The 19,303-nt window shown below is 42.7% G+C and overlaps 3 protein-coding genes across 8 annotated transcripts; 2 read left to right on the forward strand and 1 right to left on the reverse strand.

Annotated features, from left to right (window-relative positions):
• Positions 1 to 447: 447 nt before the first annotated feature.
• On the reverse strand, positions 448 to 5,055 carry noazfp (nucleolar atypical zinc finger). Of its 4 annotated transcripts, none has more exons than XM_088418800.1 (10): positions 4,633 to 5,055; positions 3,333 to 3,477; positions 3,236 to 3,255; positions 3,098 to 3,168; positions 2,947 to 3,023; positions 1,988 to 2,114; positions 1,806 to 1,910; positions 1,617 to 1,663; positions 947 to 1,064; positions 448 to 863 (listed from the first exon to the last, which is right to left on the reverse strand). In XM_088418800.1, the coding sequence occupies exons 2-10, from the start codon at positions 3,450 to 3,452 to the stop codon at positions 622 to 624; spliced, it is 927 nt and encodes a 308-aa protein (XP_088274926.1). In that variant the 5' UTR covers positions 3,453 to 3,477; positions 4,633 to 5,055; the 3' UTR covers positions 448 to 621. The 4 variants fall into 4 exon arrangements, with proteins under 4 accessions (XP_088274926.1, XP_088274928.1, XP_088274925.1 ...); XM_088418802.1 differs by lacking the exon at positions 4,633 to 5,055 and adding an exon at positions 3,797 to 4,434; XM_088418799.1 differs by lacking the exon at positions 4,633 to 5,055 and adding an exon at positions 3,792 to 4,434.
• rnf150a (ring finger protein 150a) lies at positions 4,473 to 14,774 on the forward strand. 2 transcript variants are annotated; one of them, XM_088418795.1, is made up of 8 exons: positions 4,473 to 5,071; positions 9,004 to 9,128; positions 9,219 to 9,254; positions 10,107 to 10,178; positions 10,236 to 10,318; positions 10,404 to 10,500; positions 11,295 to 11,493; positions 12,084 to 14,774. In XM_088418795.1, exons 1-8 carry the CDS (start codon positions 4,612 to 4,614, stop codon positions 12,227 to 12,229), a joined length of 1,218 nt encoding a protein of 405 aa, XP_088274921.1. In that variant the 5' UTR covers positions 4,473 to 4,611; the 3' UTR covers positions 12,230 to 14,774. The 2 variants fall into 2 exon arrangements, with proteins under 2 accessions (XP_088274921.1, XP_088274920.1); XM_088418794.1 differs by having other exon boundaries at positions 4,475 to 5,071; positions 9,004 to 9,254.
• Positions 14,775 to 15,459: 685 nt separating this feature from the next.
• LOC148421597 (aminoacyl tRNA synthase complex-interacting multifunctional protein 1-like) lies at positions 15,460 to 19,122 on the forward strand. Of its 2 annotated transcripts, none has more exons than XM_088418797.1 (4): positions 15,460 to 15,911; positions 16,628 to 16,842; positions 17,631 to 17,799; positions 18,626 to 19,122. In XM_088418797.1, exons 1-4 carry the CDS (start codon positions 15,539 to 15,541, stop codon positions 18,808 to 18,810), a joined length of 942 nt encoding a protein of 313 aa, XP_088274923.1. In that variant the 5' UTR covers positions 15,460 to 15,538; the 3' UTR covers positions 18,811 to 19,122. The 2 variants fall into 2 exon arrangements, with proteins under 2 accessions (XP_088274923.1, XP_088274924.1); XM_088418798.1 differs by having other exon boundaries at positions 17,670 to 17,799.
• Positions 19,123 to 19,303: the final 181 nt, after the last annotated feature.

The raw sequence follows: 19,303 nt of genomic DNA on the forward strand, positions 1-19,303 counted from the left end.
GCATTTATCAGCAGGTGTTTCCTTGTCGTTTAACCCTTGTGGCATTATGTTACAAATTATGAAAATTCCGTTGCTTTTTTTATGATATCATAAAAAAATCAATAGGAGAAAAACACTAGGGAGCTGAAATTTCCAGCAGATGATTTTAAATTTCAAAATGCAATGCTTCTGACATTTCTATGTGATTGCAACCGGATCTGCAAGATTTTGTTTACAAAAATGATCATTGTCCAAATTTGGGACTGTATAAAACCATTATAATTCCACTTTTTGAAATTAATTTTAATAGGATTTAAGACAGTGATTTCCCTGCGATTTTTGCAACATTCCATTGAGCGGCCGTCAAACTATGTCATAAAACAGAAATTTCACAGGATATACATCATTGAAAAAAAGTTTGCTCTCGTGCGCCAAATGTTTAGTTTGCTCCACACGACACACAACGCATTGGTTCTTTTGAGTGTTGTTTTTATTTTATTTCGGCAACGTACTGTGCTTGCAAATCACATGACATCGCCGTGTCATATTTGACGTCATGTCAATAAAAAGTTGTAAAAACGTTTGCGGGCGGGACAAACTCGCCGCCTGACTCAATTAAACTCTCGCGGTCCCATTTCAGACTTAAGCGGCTCCTTCTAATTTAAGAGCGGCCATTTCCTCTTCGCCCTCATCCTCGTCTTCTTCATCCTCGTCGTCATCTTCGTCGTCGTCTTCATCGTCCTCATCCTCATCGTCGTCGTAGTTACGTTGCCCGCCTCCGGATGCGACGTTCTTCCAGTAGGCGTCGTAGCCCGACGCTCCGTAATCGTCGTCGTCCTCGTCGTCGTCGGCGCCGGCCTGCCGCCCGAATTTCAACGTGCGGGCTGCGGGGGGAGCGAACGCGCAAATGGGACGACGGTCACGTGACGCATTGAGAAGTCACCCGAGAAGGTTTCTGAGCACTCACTGGACATGCTGAGGTCTTTGGTCTCTTGGGTTTCGTGGCCGCACTTGGGACACGGCGGCGCCTTGCCCTTCTCCTGCTTGAACACTTTGCTCTTGGCGTGGTCGTCGCAGTAGCACGACTGTGAGGATAACGGGGCCTTTTAATGCCATGGCGTTTTGTATAGACTTTCCTTTTAATTAGTGATGGGAGAATGAAGCCTCGAGAAGCGCTTGGTTTATTTTTTTTTTGCTTCTCTGGGACTCGTATGAAGACGCAGTGGAATTGGAGTGCACTTCCACTGCACTAGCGTTAAGCTTTAAACAAAGCGCGCCACCAAGAGGAGGAAAATAAGATCGCAGGTGCTTCGCGAGGCTTCATTTGAACTCATTCGCTGCCATCAACTGTTAAAGACGTCAAAGTAGGGCTTTCAATCACGATATTGGCTGCCACGATTAATTAAGCTGTTCCTCTGCGATATTAACATTTAAAAAGTCAAACTTTTTTTGTAATTACAAGTCAAATCAAGTACTTTGTCATCCTACCATTAGGGGGCAATGTTTCGCAAGGTTCCATTTTTACTAGTGAATGACACCTAGGACGTGTTTTTAATTGTACCGAAAATGCACAGTGTAACTTGTATTGTACTCTGCCCAAGTTCTTTCCCAACAGGTAAGCAGAGCTGCGATCCCACCTTGCAGCGTAGGCATGAATGCTGGCCCAGTCTGTTGCAGGAAACGCCTACATTGGAGCACAGAAAACAATGGGCACAATCAGGTTATGCATCCGCACCTCCACCTGTGCACCAACCCTGAAATTATGACATGCCTCTTTATTAAAAAAAAATTAAATAAATAAAAAAGCCAGGACAGCAGTGACTCACATTTGTATGTTTCAGCTTGAAGGACTTGGCAGCTGGCCTGGTGCTCAAATTGATCATCCTCGCAAAGGAAGTTTCGACAGAAGGAGCAGCGGAAAATACGGCCGCCTGTTGAAAGAATGAGGAGGCCGTGAGGGCGATGTGACCCGAAGGTCGGGCGAATCCGATGAGGCGGGGTCCCCCACCGTGGTCCCACACGCCACGTTCACACTCGATGCAGTCGGCTTCGGTCAGGGGACACGCGCAGGCGTGAGTGCTCAGGCATTTCCTGCTGTGGCACACCCAAGCTTCGCAGAAGTCGCACACTGCCCCCTGGTGGTCACAACAAGTTAAGCCACAAAAAAAGACCTGTTTTTATCCATCACAGAGGCGGCAATTTGTCCTCTTGCTGTTGCGTGAAAATGACTCAGCAACCAATCGTGGCTAAGCTTGGGAATGTCACTTGACCTCACTGGTGAGCCGTGATTGGTCGTAACTTGAGCCCTGAACAACTGCGATGTCATTTTTAGTTGACAGTAAATGACAAAATGCCTAGCCCTGAGATGGATAAAAAATATTGCACAAAGCGCTAAATTTAACCCGAATGTCATGTTTAGACTAGTGACGGCCAAGTGAAGCTTCATGAAGCAATTTAGCCATTTAGTTTACTCATGATTCAAAGCTTCACGGTGCTTCATTTGCTCTACGGTGCCATCAAGTGGTCCAGAATCCCAAGAAGTCAACTGCGATGAGACTTCTATTTATTTAATTCTTATGCATTATTTTGTCCAATATTAGGAATCAGGTGAGAAATTTCAATGCCATTTCAAACTGGTAAGTAATATATTAGAGTGAGAAAAGCTGAGGCTTTTGTCATGCAATCATGTTGGAAACATTGCCCCCTGGTGGTAGGATGACAACGTGTTTGATTTGACGTGATAACAAAAAAAATGCTAGACTTTTTAAATGTTAATATCGCTGAAGATGGGCTTAATTAATCGTGGCAGCCAAAATTGTGATTAACATTGGATACATTGTGCAGCCCTAGTTAAATTAAGTTCCAGAAAATTTCGAATATTTCAGACTTTGGATCTTCAGCTGTACAGAATGTAATGATACATGAATTTCCTTCTTATGAGCGTGACAACATTTGCTTCCAACTTACCACCATTCCCATTCCAGTGCTGTAGATCCCGGGGTGTTTAACGACGCAATCGGAAGTCTTCATGCACTTGGTTTTGCCTTGTCACAAAAACAAACACACCCCTTAGAATGCATCAAGAGCAAAACCGTGAAATATTTGTTCCTTCACCTACCGCATTGTGCACATGTGGGAAGTTTCTGCACGGCGCTGCAAAAGTAACAGAACGCCCTGTTCTTCTGTTTTCTAGGAAAAAAAAAAAAACAGTTAGCGTTTTGACAATCACAGCTACTTTGCTGGTTGAAATGCTCACCTCTGACATTTATCACAATCCTGCATAACAGGGAAAAAGAAAGGATTATTGGTTGTGACACTTGGACTGGAGAAAGTTAGGCACATTGGCATCTCACCATGTTGACATTGCAAGGGTGTTTTGCCAAGTCCACCAGGTCCCGGTTGGCTCGGCTTTGTTTCTCACGTTCCTTTCGATTCTCAGCCTTTTTCCGGGCACCCGTCTTCTTTTTGGGCATTTTTGGCAATCAAATGACAGTAAACCTTCACAAGAATGTACAAAAATAAACTGTCGATATTATAATCAACTGGCCGAAAACGAAGAATCAAAATCACTCGTCTAGTATCAACACTTGTCAATTGAGTGAAATGTTGAATGAAGGAAATGTCAAAAGTTTGCGGTGGTCTTGCTTTACGAAATAGCTTTCGGCTAGCTAGAACGTGTCAAAAAAATACAGGCTTAAATGGAATTAATTTACGTAGTCATTTTCACGTTTTGGGTCACAAGCGAGTCGTCGGCTTTTTTTGGTAATCCATACGGCGGTGTCCCAGGAAAAACACCAAAAAGTAGCACTTACTTTACCGAAAGCGATGAGCGAGGCTACTGTTCCGTTTGAAAATGTCCTCGGGTAGAAACAATAGCCTGGCATCATAAAGTTCCGGGATTGATGCATAAAACAAAAGGATTTAAAATGAAAGGGGATTCAAATGGTCAAGATTTAAAAAACAAGAACAAACCAAAGTAAACACTGTCAATCCGTGAACACAAACGTTTTATACAATTTTGTTATTTGTTACGGCATGCCGTTATACGGTTGGCAATTTGGCTTCAATAAAAACACAGTAAATCAGTTATTTATCCTATTGAAATTGTACTTTTGATTTGCAATATTAATAGTTTCTTATGCTTTACACATTGCGCGTATTGTAATGTGTAACTAATGTGATTATTGTCTATAAACTTATTGTCTGAATTTTAGACCATTAAAAAAAGCAAACCTACAGTTTTAAATGTATTTCCTTTTTTATTTGAAATTAATTTATTTTATGATTTATTGTTAAAATTTATGTTTTTGATTTGATTTATTCATATCCTCACGCATATGTTCAAACTATTGTGGCCTTTTCTTATTTTTAGTCAGGCATATCAAAATGCCCCTCATCAAAGCAACATAAGCCGCGCCTAGGTCACGTGACAACTCGTCTATCCAATCAGAGAGCGGCAACAGTGAACAGCTCCCCTCTCCTCCCCCCTCGGCCCGCCCCTCGCAGGTGACGATGTGTAGTAGAGTTGCAAGTGGATCAGCACCAGTCGAGTAGTCGCAGTACGGACCCGGGCTTGTTTAGTTAAAAAAAAAAAAAAAAAAAAACGGTCGATTTTTTGGGGGGGGTTGAACCATGGCGCCGTCGCTGACTCGCCTGTGCCGCAGTGTGGCTCTTTCGACGTGGCTCGTCTCCTCCCTGTGCTCCGTACACCTGTTGTGCTTGGACTTCACCGTGGCCGAGAAGGAGGAGTGGTACACGGCCTTCGTCAACATCACCTACCTGGACCCGCTCACCGCCAGGCCAAGGAGCGACAAGAGCGAGTGCGGCCGCTACGGCGAGCACTCGCCCAAGAGGGAAGCCCGAGGACTGGTGTTGGTGCCGTCGCTGCCGCAGGACCGACAGATGTGCCAACCGGGCGACACCTTCCCGCCGGCGTCGCGCTCCGCCGCCGCCTGGGTGGCGCTAGTGGCCGCGGGGAACTGCTCCTACCGCGAGAAGATCCGGAACGCGGCCGGCCACAACGCCTCGGCCGTGGTGGTGTACAATGTGGGCGCCGGTAGTACCAATGACACCATCACCATGCCCCACTCTGGTGAGACGAACGCACACGCAAACGAAATTCAGTATAATGCAAAATAAATCGCTGCCTCCGCGGAACCTGTTAACTCTGAATAAATAACACAATTCAGTTTTTTTCTGCTCTATATGGACGACAGAAAATCATTGCCTGAATCGCAATTGGTGTCAAGGAAGTATGTTAACGTAATGCATCTCGGATGAGTTCCTGTTAGCCTGACTTGTTGACATTGGGCCCCGCAATTAGCTGCCAACCAGTTCAGGGTGTCCCCAGCACACTGCCTGAAGCCAGCTGGGATAGGCACAAGCAAGCCTGTGACCTTTGTGATGATATGCCGCTCTAGCTAACGAATGGATGGATTTTGACATTTGCAGGTAGAAGCAACCCCTGATTGGTTCAGCAGTTGCGGTGGCATCACTTAGGTGCTCAAATTTTTTGCCTTCGAATCTATGTCAAATTTACGTTTTCACAAAGTGGTCCCCTCCAATTGGCCCGTACCCAAATTGTTGCATTTGTCACACTCTGGTACTCAAATTTTTGCTTTTGAACCTATTTTGTGGCTTAGTGCCAATCCATTATGTTGAAATGTGCTGAAAGTTACCTTTGGAAGAAAAAAAAATCATGCTATTCCTGGCATGTTTTTGTCAGGGAACTATGTTGACGAAAGTAGAGCTTTGCCGCCAGCTTTTGAACCCACAACTATTGAAAACCATTTCTTTTTGCTCATGATGAATTTTGATACCAACATAGTATATTGGCGCTTCATTTGGACAAAGGTAGTGCTTTGCAGCCATCTTGTGACATTTGGCTGCCGAGGAACAATGTTGAGGAGCTTCACTTTGACAAAAGTAGAGCTTCGCCGTCAAGTTGTGATACCCGTGTTCAGATATTCCCTTGTAATTAATTCCACTTTTTGTCCTCTTCTTGAAGAACCTTGGTGCTAACACTTAATTTTGAAGCTAGGGCCAAATTTCGACAAAAGTTGTGCTTTGAAGTCATCTTGTGCTGAGGGGCTTCATTTTGACAAAGTATAGGTTGTGACACATGTCCTCAGTTATTCATGGAAAAGCTCATCGTTTTACTGTTTTTGTCCTCCTTGTGATGAATCGTGATGCCAAACGACGATTTGGAAAATGAGATCTTCATTTGGACAAACGTAATGCTTTGCAGCCATCTTGTGACATCTAAGTTCCGAGACACTATGTTGAGGATAGATATCCACCGCTATGTTTTTTTTAGGACCGATACCGATTATTAGTAGTAGAGGAAGCCGATAACCGATATTTGGAGCCGATATTCATTTGCAATAAAAGTGTAAAAATTGGCGTAAAAAAATGAATGACGCAACACCGAATTTCACTGAAATGCCCAAAGCATGTTTATTGAACCGCACAAATAGAAAATAAGAGCTCAAAGCCGGAAGCGCAAATGCGTCATCGGCAAAACCGGAAGCACTTCAATCGGCAAAACGACGAAAATACACCTTAATAAAATGAAACTTTCGGCATTCTGTTTAATTAACGTGGCCGTCTGCAAACCCGGAAATGGAAATGCGTCATCAGAAAAACTGGAAGTACTTCAATCGGAAAACCCGTCCCTTACGCAAACAAAACAGTAATCATTCATCGAAACGCAACACTCGTTTAACAATATAGAAACTATTTTCTTAGCATTAGTTGAAACAAAACCCTTTGAATCAGCCTTAAATGCAACACGTTTGCATTCATTTCTTCATAACAAACGATCGGATCACAAAAAAGGCCGATACGATACACGTAAAATTTCCAAGCGTCGGCTCCCGTAATCGGCCCAAGCGATAATCGGTCAATCTCTCGTTAAGGAGTTTAAATTTTAACAGAAGTGGAGCTTTGCCTTCAACTCGTGACACCTGTCTTGAGCTATTATTGAAAAGCGAATCAATTTACAAATTTTCAACTCATCTTTTGGAGTCTTAGCTTGGCGCTAATGCATTATTTTCAAGCTAGCATGATTTTGACAACAAGTCTTGCTTCGCTACTATCGTGCTGTTCCTGTGCATAAATATGACAGAAAAAGGCTTTAAAGGAACCAGCGGACATGCAAAACTTGACAAATCATTTGAACACACCTCCAGTTGTAAATATTGCCCCAGCCTGTTGCTAGTTTTCACAAAGGAGCGGTTGCTTGCTACCACGTTCAAAACACCGTGAAGCCTCCAGGCTTATTGCACGAATTGATCCACTCGGAATCATGTGACTGTTTTTTGGCCATTTTTCATAAAAGAGATTTATCACCGACCGCCGCGCCATGATTTTTGCCAAATGAGTCCTGGGCCGGTTTCAGGAATGATGGGCCTCCAGGAGTATTTTGTCCTCCGTGCCAATAAATCTTGAAGCATGGCAACGTGGCACCAGCCCAACAAACTACACCTGCACCAAATCACGTAATAGTTCCATGCTTTTTTTTTTTTTCCAGGCCCCTCCTCTTCCTTGAGTCAAAGGAGGAGGGGGGGAGGGGGGGGGGGGGGCATTGGGGTGATGTCACCACTGGAAAACAGACGAGGAAGGCGATGTAGAGCGCGGCGACCGGTATTTCAGATCTGACGCGGAGGCTGCCAAATAAAGAGCGGAACACTTACTGTGCGCAGAGCCAATGCAGCTGGGCTATAAAAGAAAAAAAAAAAAAAAAAAGACTCAGGTCGGGTCAAACCATTTGTCACAACTGGATATTTGCAATAGTGCTCCCCGATTTTTTACTAAGCCAAGACACATCATTTAGAAATCCTTTACTTATTGCCCACCGACGATTTCGCCTTACGATCCAAAACCCGGAACGGATTCATTTCGTACAGCGGGGTCCGCTGTACTTAATTACTCAAAATAATTAACAACAAACACATAAAACCACGTCATGGAGATTGAATGAGTTACGCAGATCTGCCTATTTGGCAGAGGTGGCAGCTGGTCATCTGAGCGTCGCATTATCTTTCTGTCCAAACACCTCACTCGTAATATCTCGCCTATTTAAGGGGAATTTATTCCCGTGCGCGCTCTTTGTTTGTACAAGCGTCGGCCAAGTATGGCAACTCAAATCTTTTATGACTGCATTTTAATAAACAGCAGCGAAATTTATGTTTTTAATTGATTAGGTTTGACTCGGGGACCACGGTTGGCTGAATTTTACGAGTTACATAAAGGGATTTATGCAGTAGGGCGGCGCAACAAGCGATGGGAATTTTAGCAGATGTGCGCCGGTCGCTGCCTGCGTGATTGCAGCAGGCGTGTTTGCTGTCCGAGAGGTTCAAAAGTCACCCCTGGGAGTTGCCATGACTTCACTGAGGTTGGGCGCCCCCATTTTCTTGATGCAACTTCCTGTTGTTCTCATGTGGCGAGGGAACTGTTGAGGTTCCATATGTCCAGGCTGTCCAGTGTTCATCATTAAGCGCCAAGAACATTTTTTTTTTTGGTACATCTTACACAGGAATCATTCACAAGTCAACAGGAGCAATAATATTTATGTTTTGAGCGTGTACGTTTACTTAAGTTTAGTTTGGGGTCATGCGACGCGCTTCCTGTGTGATGTCGTTACTAGTAAACAACGCTAATGTCAGACGCGACAGCGCAAAGTGGTATGTAACTGATGCGTTTTCATGCCAATATGTACTGTACAACGTTAGCCGTAGCTAATGTCAATTTTATGTTTGATAGTTCTACGGTGTAAATTGTTGGTGGAAAGCGTAGATGATTTTTTGTAACAAGAAGCTTTCGTAAGTAAAGGTACCACTGTAATTGACTTACAAAGCTGCTCAGCAAAATATAAACAAAACTTTGATCCGTCTAGCTAGCTATCAAGCTAGCTATCGCTTTGCAGCTATCTATCTCCATATATATTACTTTCTGAGATTTCTGCATGCGCTGTGGTCGAACCGAGCTCCATCTGACCCGCCGCCGTTTCCCCGGTGTGTGCAGGTACTGGCGATATAGTGGCCATCATGATCCCGGAATACAAAGGTCGGGAGATCATGGCGCTGCTGGAACAGAACGTTGCCGTCACGTTGCACATCACTGTAGGGACGCGCAACCTGCAGAAGTATGTGAGCAGAACGTCGGTAGTGTTTGTCTCCATCTCCTTCATCATTCTCATGATAATCTCCCTCGCCTGGCTTGTCTTCTACTATATCCAGAGATTCCGCTATGCTAATGCCCGAGACCGCAACCAGGTATGGCTTGAGCTCTTTTTGATTATTATTACGTAACGCCGATATCTGTTTGAGGGTGGCTCATAAAATCTGGTGGCTGGATTTACGTGTTTCCATCAGGCGCCGGTTGCCAGAGAGAGGCCGGAATTAGCCTGACAGCTGGCCCGGCAAAAGCGGTCAACCATCAACAAGAGCAAATAGCAGCTTGCCGTTATATAATCGCCGCGTGTATTACTGTAACATCTGCAGGGGCGGCAGCCATTGTTTGCTTTTGAATAAACGTATGTAACGTGACGACTGCAGCATGTAAAATAGATACCATTCTCATTTTTTGTACCCCGAGAGAAAAAATGAAACATTTTGTCCATTTGGGTTGCAGCAGTTATTTTGATCAATCATTAATTATTGTGGCAAATAAGCAATGAATCAGGTATTAAAAAAAAAAAATATATATATATATATATATATAGTTCTTAAATAGGACATTTTCAATGGAGAAAAAGAGCATTATGATTCAGTCAATGCTTTGCTCAAATAATGGGAAATCGGCAAAAAAGTTGATCATTGTTTTTCAATGTTTTGAAAAGTAGTGTCAAACGAAACAGTGCCCCCACCAATTAGAGGTCAATGTTGGAATTACACCCACAATAAACTGAAGACGAAACAAAATAATGGCAATGTATCCCCGCCAATCATCTGTTTTTTTTTTGTTTGTTTTTTGAGAGCTTAAGTAAAGCGTGCGTCCCACTAAGATGAAATGCCTGTCGCCTTTCTTCCTCTCTTAATTTCAAGCCGTGTTTTTCCCCCCGAGTATATTCCATTTTGACACGTCCCGGTGTCACACTTAAGAGTGTGTTCTGTTCCGGCCCGCAGAGACGCTTGGGGGACGCAGCCAAAAAAGCCATCAGCAAGCTTCCAATACGGACCATTAAGAAAGGAGACAAGGTAAGCGAGCTGTAAGGTCTCGTGAATTCCGTGACATCGTTGTGATTTTCTTTCCAGGAGACGGAGCGTGACTTTGACAGCTGCGCCGTGTGCATCGAGGCCTACAAGCCTAATGACGTTGTCAGGGTGTTACCTTGCAGGTACGGTTTTCTTTGCGGTCGTGACGACAAGCTAAGGTCCGTTTGTTGTCAACAGGCGGTTGTGCTGCACTGTTTATTTTTCCAGGCACGTGTTCCATAAGCACTGCGTGGACCCCTGGCTACACGATCACCAGACTTGTCCCATGTGTAAAATGAATATACTCAAGGCTTTGGGAATTTCGGTGAGTTCTGCGCAAGATGGCTCCCGTTTTATATCACTGCCGGTTAATCCTCGTACGTATCCTCCGAAATCGTCGCTTTTTGGCAAAGTAGCCGTTGCCATGACACTTTAGACCATAGGTGTGGAACTCCAGTCCTCGAGGGCCGGCATCCTGCATGTTTTCCGGTTTTCCTTCGCCAACACACCTGATTCAAATAATTAGCTCATTAGCAAGCTCTGCGGGAGCTTCCAAATGATCCCAATCATTTGAATCAGGTGTTTTTGAGGGAAAAGGTTTGAAAACATGTAGGATACCGGCCCTCCAGGACTGGAGTTCCACACCTGTGCTTTAGACCATTGCTTCGCAATGACACATTGACTATTAATAAGGGTATTAGCTATAAAAAATGTATAAGTATACCTAACCTTGTCTCCCTTTTTGACATTAACGAAACAAAAAAGCAATCTAAATCAACTTTCTTCAAAATATTCTTAGTCTTAAACAGAAAAAAAAATCAAGTGCATCAAAGTGGCTGAAACTTAAAAAAAAGGGGGGATGAAAATTGTTGTTTTATTGCAATTACACCACATGACAAAAACAAAGCCTTTCGTCCGCATCCAAAATGTTCGATCTTTTTACCTGGGGTTTCATACGCATTAGTATAGGATTCTATTGCCCGCCATACGCCTTCATTCGCCTTGCGATCCCAACTCCGGAACGGATTCTTTTCGTATGGCGGGGGTCCACTGTATATATAGATCTATTTCAGGGCATATTTCCACGTACCTAGTAGTCAATGTGTACGGTCTGTCCAGCTCAATGCGGACTGCTCCGACGAGTCGCCGCCAGACTACGAGATGGCACTCGGCGGTCCGTCCGCCAACCCGGTCATCAGCGAGGCCAACGAAATCACGGTCAACGAGAGCTCCGTGGCACTGGAGCTCGTCGGCAGGCCCGCGGATCCCGACGTGGAGGTGGCGCCGCAGGCGGAGGAGAACTACATCATTTCTAGCAGTAAGTCTGACTTTTCTTTGTTTTGTTTTTTTTTTTTAACTCAGTAATTTAGTTTCACATATAGTTTTTTAATAATTTTGTTTTGTTTATTCAGGATCTTTTTTAATATGAGTTTATTTTGTGAAACTGGAGGAGGATTAGGGCGAGTGAGGGGAAAAAAAGGCTAGCTTCTCCTTCCGCAGTAAATTCTTCTTTAAAATCAGAACGGCTCACATTTGAGTCATAAATCTGGCTAGTTTCAAAATCTTTATTTTTACTCATTTTTCAAAGCGATTTCTGACTTTATAGTCGGGAATTTGTCTTTAAAGTGATCATTTTGAAAACAAAGTCACAATAAAGTCAGAATTCTCCCTTTAATGTCAAAAAAGTCTATCTGACTTTCAACTGACAACTCTGAGAATGACGAGAATCGTCACTTTAAAGTCAGAATTCGAGATTACGGTGACATAAATGTCATCGTTAGATTTCGTAATCTCCGTTACTCACAAACGCTGAAAACAGGTGCCATTTTTTTTCCACAACAGCAGCAGATGTTTACAAACCATTGTTACTTTCCGCCCTGGATTTGAAAGGATTTCCCCTTTGGTCAGGTGAGCACCAGCTACCACTCAGCAGCGATTCCGACTCTTCCCTCAACACGGTGGACAACGTTTGCGCCGCAATTGGCGCGGGACACACCGAAGACGAGAAGATTCCGGAAAACGGGGACGGGCTGGACCGCAGCCCAAGCACATGACTTTGAAGACCAACGTTTGGAAAAGACCACTCTCTTGTCTCCATCTACTGGACGGATTTGTCCCTGCATATATGGACTATGTCCTTTTTGAGACACCCCCCACACTTCAGCCAGCGCAACTCATCCCATCGCACGATGAGTAACCAACACCCACGCCACAGGGATCGGTCGTTCGAACACGCCCACTTTTCCCCAGTGAATGGGGTCGACAGCCACACTTTCCCCGCCGTTTTGACATCAAGCACCCGCAATTTGCTCCCAACCATGAGGGGATTGCGAGTAACGAGCGGTATGTGCCACTATCAGCACCCGCACTTTTCCCAGTGAAAGGGTATAAAACACCCACACGTTTGCCGCACAATGGGCAGTACGCCACGGCATCGATACCCGCACCTTTCGTGACACCCGCCTGGTAGATTGATGTGTTTTTCTCGGTGACAAATTTACAGTAGGGCTAAACTAACATTTACTATGATAATAAATCAACCAATCAAATAATAATAAACTAAAATGAATAAATATATTAAAAAATAATTAAAACAAATTCATCCTTCAATACATGGCAAAAATTTGGCCCACGGGGCAACACAGCTAACTTACTTGCCAAGTGACGAAAAAATAGATTCCAGAAATCTAAGCAGATTTTGTTTTGAAAGACTGAAATTCCAAGATTTTTGCTCGTTTTTTTAGAGACATCAAAATGGGTGTCAATTTGATAATCGATTCGTTGTCGATTAATCGTCGCACTTCATGTTTGCAACTGTTAAAATTGCCTTTCCAAGTTAATGAAAGAGACGAGAACAGACTTGTCTCTCACGTTCTCCCAAAAAAAAGTTCTATTCAAGATCACTGCCGTTTTCATATATATATATATATATATATATATATATATATATATATATATATAGTTTGAATTTACTGCCGTAGACATTTGGCTCGGCCTTCCGCCTCGAGTACGCACGCAGACTCATCCACTCGAATGAAAAATATACATTTTTGCACAAATGATGTCAACGTTTTGGGCACAGGAAGAGAAAACGCTGAGCACACAGAAGACGCGCCTCGCAAATGTGTCAAGTCCGTGCCGTGTGTCTCCACTATGTTCTGATGGGAAATTGAAGCGGATCAGGAAATGCATGTGGAAATGGACCAATCACGGGACTGTTTACAAGTAGAAAATGCTGCATCATTTATGGATGTTGTATTGGTCCAAAATTGTGTATTGATATTTAAAATGTCCTTTCATATTGGTTGGATGTATTTACTATGTACTCAACTGCAGATAATGCCACATTTATTTGAGGAATATTTTGGATAAATACTCAGGACAGTAGAGGAAGGACTTTGGATCATAAATGACATAGAGCGATGACAGTAAAATTAAGTAGAGTATCTTATTTTTTATCAAAAGGTAAACTAGTTGGATTCAAATCACTTTTTTTATAAGGTTTTCGTTTTGATTTCTGTTTGGCCAGCAGGAGCGTGACGTTACACCTCTTGGCATCAGGGCATGTTCAAAATGCCGAAACTCACAAAAAGTGTGTCAGAACCTGAAGGTGTTTCCAAACTTTTGACTGGCACTATATCTGCCGAGAACCCTCGGCATTTTAACAGAATGTCCTGGAGGCCGTAGCTGTTAAAAAAGTGACAAAAGCTCTTGCACCTTAGACAAATGCATGTGTATTTTATTTTTTTGGGCGCTTGAGTACCCTTAAAAATAACCCAAGCGCCACGAAAAATAACTCAAAAGACAAGATGGTACTACTGCAGTTGTGTGAAGCAATCCACCCACTGCCCTGTGATAAAATCCGATTATTTGTAAACAGCAAACACCAGCTTTACCCAATGTACTCGTGTAGCCCCCACTTCCAGTACACTGACTGTTTTTACCTGCTTGTAAAAACCCTACTTCAGAGGCGCCACCCTCGCTACCTTTTGGTTGTAAATCTGTCGCACTTTATTGCTACAAGTGTAAAGCAAAGGACTTGAGAATGTTGAGGGCAGGGGTTGCAGTATTGACACAGCACATTTGCTTGCTTGTGATATTTCAATGCCTATAAGGGGGACCAAAATATTGCACACTGTCCAACAGAGAGAACGCCATCGCTGTTTTCTAATGTCAGTCTTGTGCGTTTCGAGCAAAATGTCCCATGTAAACCTTGATGCACGTGTAACCATTGTGTTGAAATAAATTACGTGGTTTTTTTTCTTTATTGTTCTTGTTTACGTGAGAGATTTTTTTGTGTAAAGGAAAGGTTTCACCGATAGAAGAACTTTGGGTTTTGCCGACCGTGTTTTTGCAGACGGTCGCGCTAATCGAGCAGGATGCTATTTGACGCCATACTCGGTGAATTATCAGGCAGGAATGTCGTCAATTTCATTCTATTATATTTCAAACGTGTGTATCGGTATTAAGGTACATTTTTGTCGTTTTTGCCGATTTTTTTTTTGCCGGTTTTGTGGTTGACGCATTTCCGTTCCCGGTTTGGAGCTATTATTTTCTATTTGTATGGCTCAATAAACATGCTTGAGACTTTTCAATGAAGTTCAGAGTTTGCATAATTCAATTTTTTACGGAAATTTTTTTACACTTTTACGGCCATTCAATATCGGCTCCAGATATCGGTTATCGGCCTCCCCTGTTACTAATATTCGGTATCGTTCCTGAAAATCCCATATCGTTCGATTAATTAGAGATCTTTACACACACACACACACACACATACATGTGTATATATGTATATATATATATATATATATATATATATATATATATATATATATATATATATATATATATATATATAATTTCTACAATCCACATTTTTTCCACATCTTTTTAATTGCACATTACGTAGGTGTAGCTCTGCTTTGATTCTAATCTCTACGTCTGCTTTCCCATGTTCATTTATTTGTTTATTTTAATTCATGCTAACTGTAGCGCTTTAAATATTTCATAATATGGCGTGGTTAAGAATTCAATAGGAAAATGAAATAAATAGGTCATCAACCGGACAAATTAGTTAAAATACCATGGTATTTTATTAAAGGTATTTGATATCGGTGTGTTGTTACCGATCAAAATCTCAAGTATTGCACAGCTCAAAAACGCAATAAACCTAGCGGGGATGGGACGCAATAATGGTAATTAATGACACGGCCTCTAGAGGGCAGTAGCGTACATGATTTGCACCAAAGCGATATAAACCGCCAGTAAACAAAAAGAAGAAGTCGCGTACCTATTTCCGCAAAACACGGAAGAAAGAAGAAAGGTTCGCTGGACAGCTCCAGTTGTTTTCAGCGTCAGCGATGGGTCGCAGCGGGGAACTCAGCGACTTCCAGCGGGGTACCGTGGTCGGATGCCACATGTGCAAAAAGTCCCTGCGGGAGATCGCCACTCTGCTCAACCTGCCGCGTTCCACCGTCAACAACGTCATCGTGAAATGGAAGCAAGAGCGCCGGACGTGTCCACTGCCCCGCTGCGGACGGCCGCACAAGCTCAAAGAAGAGCACCGACAGGTTCTGGAGCGAATGGCCCAGGAGCAGACCTTCTCGTCCCTGGAGGCTCTCACTGCGGAGTTCCGGCGGGCGTCCGGGGCTAGCGTAAGCGCGGCCACCGTTAGCAGGGAGCTCCGGGAGATGGGCCTCAGTCGGCGACCGTCCTCCGAAGGCAAGGCCAGAGGTGGGTCACGGTCTTTTAAGATGATAAAATGTGAACGAACGCCATTTTACTCTCAACTCGCACTTTGAGTTTTAATTCCATGAACGCGTTTCACTGGGATACAACGAGCTAAGCTAAGCTAGTAGCCGAACGAGCATTAGCTCGAGGTGGCTTTAAACTTTCGACTAGTGGTTCTCAAATGGGGGTACATGAAGGAACTTCAGGGGTACTCGAAATTTTCAATAAAATAAATGGACAAACATGCAAGAATTCTTTCCAAAATAATTATTGAATTTTATTCTTTTCTTTTCCGGAAAATATACGTCCTTCAAGCACATGTTTATGTTCAGTAGGTTATTTAATGTCATTATTCTAAAATGCCTTTTTCTCCCCCATACTAGAATGGTTCGACCCAACTTGTCACGTGACTCCCCTCGTTGCCTGTTAAGTTGATTAGGTATTTATTTTTCTGATCACATCTCCCAAAAGATGACACTTCAAGTTGAATATTTTTCCGCGGGCAAATATTTATTTATAATTATTTATTTTTATGAAGAGATCCCAAAACATGGTTTTATGTTTATTTTTTTTCTGTGGACAAATGTGTAATATAATTATTTCTTTTTGAGAACAGGTCTGACACTTTATATTGATTTTTTTATTTATTTTTTTGGTGGACAAGGACTATTTCAATTTAAAATTTTCTTTTCAAATAATGTTTTTCTCTTTGATGCCAGAAAGGAAGAAAACGCAGAAAGTGGCAGAATCCTCTGTTGAGAATAAAGAGGTGGACCCGCCAAACCAAATGGACGTGTCCCATCTGGATCTTCGGGTGGGCTGCATCATCAGGACCATGGAGCTTCCCGGAAAGGACGACCTGTACTTGCAGCATGTGGATGTCGGCGAAACTCACCCCAGGACGGTGGTCAGCGAGTGTGTGCCAGTCAACCAGGTATGGGGAACGGATAAATGATACAGTGGACCTCCGCTATACGAAATTAATCCGTTCCGCAGTTGGGATTGTAACGCGAAATTGTCAGATCTCGGACAATAGAAACCAATGGTAATTAGCTAATACGTATAAAACCCAAGGTAAAAATATCAAAATTTTATATACATATTAAAAATTAGTCCCGAGCGAAAGTAGCCTTGCATGGCTTAGCCTAGCCTAGCTCTCTTCGTAATTTCTTGATTATCTCCAGCTTAATTAAACATCACTAGCAATTTTGGGACCCATGGCTAACCAGTTAAAGTTTGATTTAAGCACTAAAATACACAATAAATATGATATTGCAAGCACTCACATGAGATCAAGTCTTGTCGGTATCTTAGTGACATCGTGACCCCGACCAATAGCAGACCAACATCTTAGGGACGCTGTGATGCCGACCTAGAGCAGACCAGCATTGTAGTGATGTATGAGTATGGTGCAGCTTGCAGTCATGCACGCACACTAACCGTCAAGTTTGAAATATGGCAGTGCGAGAGTTGTTGTTGTTGATGCCGCATGGTGATAAAAATGTCATAAAGAGAAGATGACCATGTCGTAAAGAGAAAAAAAAACGTAAGGCAGGGACGTCGTAAAACAGGGGTCCACTGTATTTTCATTTGTGGCGATTACGTAAAGTGATTTGAGATATGTCACAGAACAAATGAACCCGAAGACTGGAGGTGCCACAGCGTTTCCCCGTTCTTGTTTGCTAATAAGGCTAATATTAGCATGTGTGACGTTTCATGCAGTTAGAGAACTACATGGCCGTTCTACTGTGCAACCTGAAGGTCACGCATGTGCAAGGCGTGGCATCTCAGGCCGCGGTCGTGTGCGTAAGGTCACCGGGCAGCGTGGAGATCCTCGCGCCTCCGATTGGAGCCGTACCTGGCGAAAGAGTCACCGTCCATGGATTTACAGGTACACACATTTGACTAGAGCTGTGTTGTGGTGATGTCAACTGTCAACTGAAGAAATCATACATCTAGTTATCATGTAACATAAAATTGACACTGGCTAAAGCTAACATTGTACATATTCACATAAAAATACATGCACACCACTTTGGGCTGTCGCGTCTGATGCGTCGTTAGCACATCGTTAACACATTAGCGAAAGGGCTGAAGGTCACACAGAAAGCACTTTGCATGACCGCAAAGTAAACTTAAGTTACATACAAAATAGGCTAAAATGCTCAAGTCAAAGGTAAATAAAATGTAATTTTCCTTGATATAGTTTTTATTTATGATGTTATTTAATTGTATACATGTATATTATATATAAAGTTGCACATACTATACTCTTTTTGTTACAAATTTTTGATGTGTATTAGGACTGTACGATTATGACCAAAATAATAATCACTATTATTTTGGTCTCTATTGAAATCTTATTATTAATCACGATTATTCATCATGTTATTCATTAACATGTCTATTTATTGCCCCTTTTTTGTTAAACAAGAAGTATATAAACAAGGTGGCAGGCATGCATTAGCTAATTAGGCTAAGTTTCTATTGTCTGCCAAACGACGATTTCGCCTTACGATTCCAACCCCGGAATGGATTAATTTTGTATGGCGGGTGTCCAATTTATATTATTACCTTTTATCAAATTATTTTATTCGTGTTTTTTTGTGTGTGTGTGTGTGTACTTTTTTTTTTTCTTCTTTGTGTGGGCTAACCTATTTCATTGTACTATATATTTAAAACACACACACAAACATGTCCTTGCTTGTTCTGACCAGGCGACCCGGTTAAGGAGCTGGACTCCACCAAGGTCTGCGAGCGCATCCGCTCAGACCTCCGTACAGACGGCCAGTGCGTGGCCACCTACAAGTGCGTGCCCCTGGAGGTCCTGGGCAAGGGCGTGTGTCGAGCGCCCACCTTGAGCGACTGCGAGGTCATCCTGACAAACCAAGGCGCGCCGTGAACAATTTTTTCCTTCGCTGTAAAGGCGGACAACATTCCTACTGAAAGGAGATTTTTTTTTTTTCTCGGATCATCACTTTGGAGTCGTATCGTCTTCAGCAGCTTTATATTTATGCACCATATGTTTTCCCTTCCACTTACTCTCTTTACTGTACGCCATTCCAATGGGCTCTATGCCTGAATTAATTGCCTTTTGTTACAACAAAAATAAGATTCAAGAGATTTATTGTCATGTGTATAGTATTATTATACCAAACAAAGAAATTCTTACCATTGCAAATGTTTGCGGGAATAAAACAAACAAAAAAAATCACTTATGACAAACATAAGGGCACTTTTTATTCACCTACATCAGGGGTCTCAAACGTACAGCCCACGGGCCGGTTCTGGCCCGTAAATGGGTTTAATCCGGCCTGCGTGATGATTTTGTAAAGTATAAAAATTAGCTGAATTTTTTAATAAATGAAAAATTTGAAATGTTTTATGATTAATAG

This window comes from Hippichthys cyanospilos, chromosome 7, assembly GCF_059441005.1.
Source record: "Hippichthys cyanospilos isolate Australia breed blue-spotted pipefish chromosome 7, RoL_Hcya_1.0, whole genome shotgun sequence".
Taxonomy (NCBI): domain Eukaryota; kingdom Metazoa; phylum Chordata; class Actinopteri; order Syngnathiformes; family Syngnathidae; genus Hippichthys; species Hippichthys cyanospilos.

What these genes read in the sequence shown, in the direction of transcription:
- noazfp (XM_088418800.1), bottom strand. Translation starts at nt 3,452, where the DNA reads ATGCCCAAAAAGAAGACGGGTGCCCGGAAAAAGGCTGAGAATCGAAAG. An exon ending in TCCCACATGTGCACAATGCG is followed by an intron (nt 3,024 to 3,097) that starts GTAGGTGAAGGA and finishes TTTTGTGACAAG; the next exon opens with GCAAAACCAAGTGCATGAAG. An exon ending in GCACTGGAATGGGAATGGTG is followed by an intron (nt 2,115 to 2,946) that starts GTAAGTTGGAAG and finishes TGTGACCACCAG; the next exon opens with GGGGCAGTGTGCGACTTCTG.
- rnf150a (XM_088418794.1), top strand. Translation starts at nt 4,612, where the DNA reads ATGGCGCCGTCGCTGACTCGCCTGTGCCGCAGTGTGGCTCTTTCGACG. An exon ending in CATCACCATGCCCCACTCTG is followed by an intron (nt 5,072 to 9,003) that starts GTGAGACGAACG and finishes CGGTGTGTGCAG; the next exon opens with GTACTGGCGATATAGTGGCC. An exon ending in CCATTAAGAAAGGAGACAAG is followed by an intron (nt 10,179 to 10,235) that starts GTAAGCGAGCTG and finishes TTTTCTTTCCAG; the next exon opens with GAGACGGAGCGTGACTTTGA.
- LOC148421597 (XM_088418797.1), top strand. Translation starts at nt 15,539, where the DNA reads ATGGGTCGCAGCGGGGAACTCAGCGACTTCCAGCGGGGTACCGTGGTC. An exon ending in AGTGTGTGCCAGTCAACCAG is followed by an intron (nt 16,843 to 17,630) that starts GTATGGGGAACG and finishes CGTTTCATGCAG; the next exon opens with TTAGAGAACTACATGGCCGT. An exon ending in CACCGTCCATGGATTTACAG is followed by an intron (nt 17,800 to 18,625) that starts GTACACACATTT and finishes TGTTCTGACCAG; the next exon opens with GCGACCCGGTTAAGGAGCTG.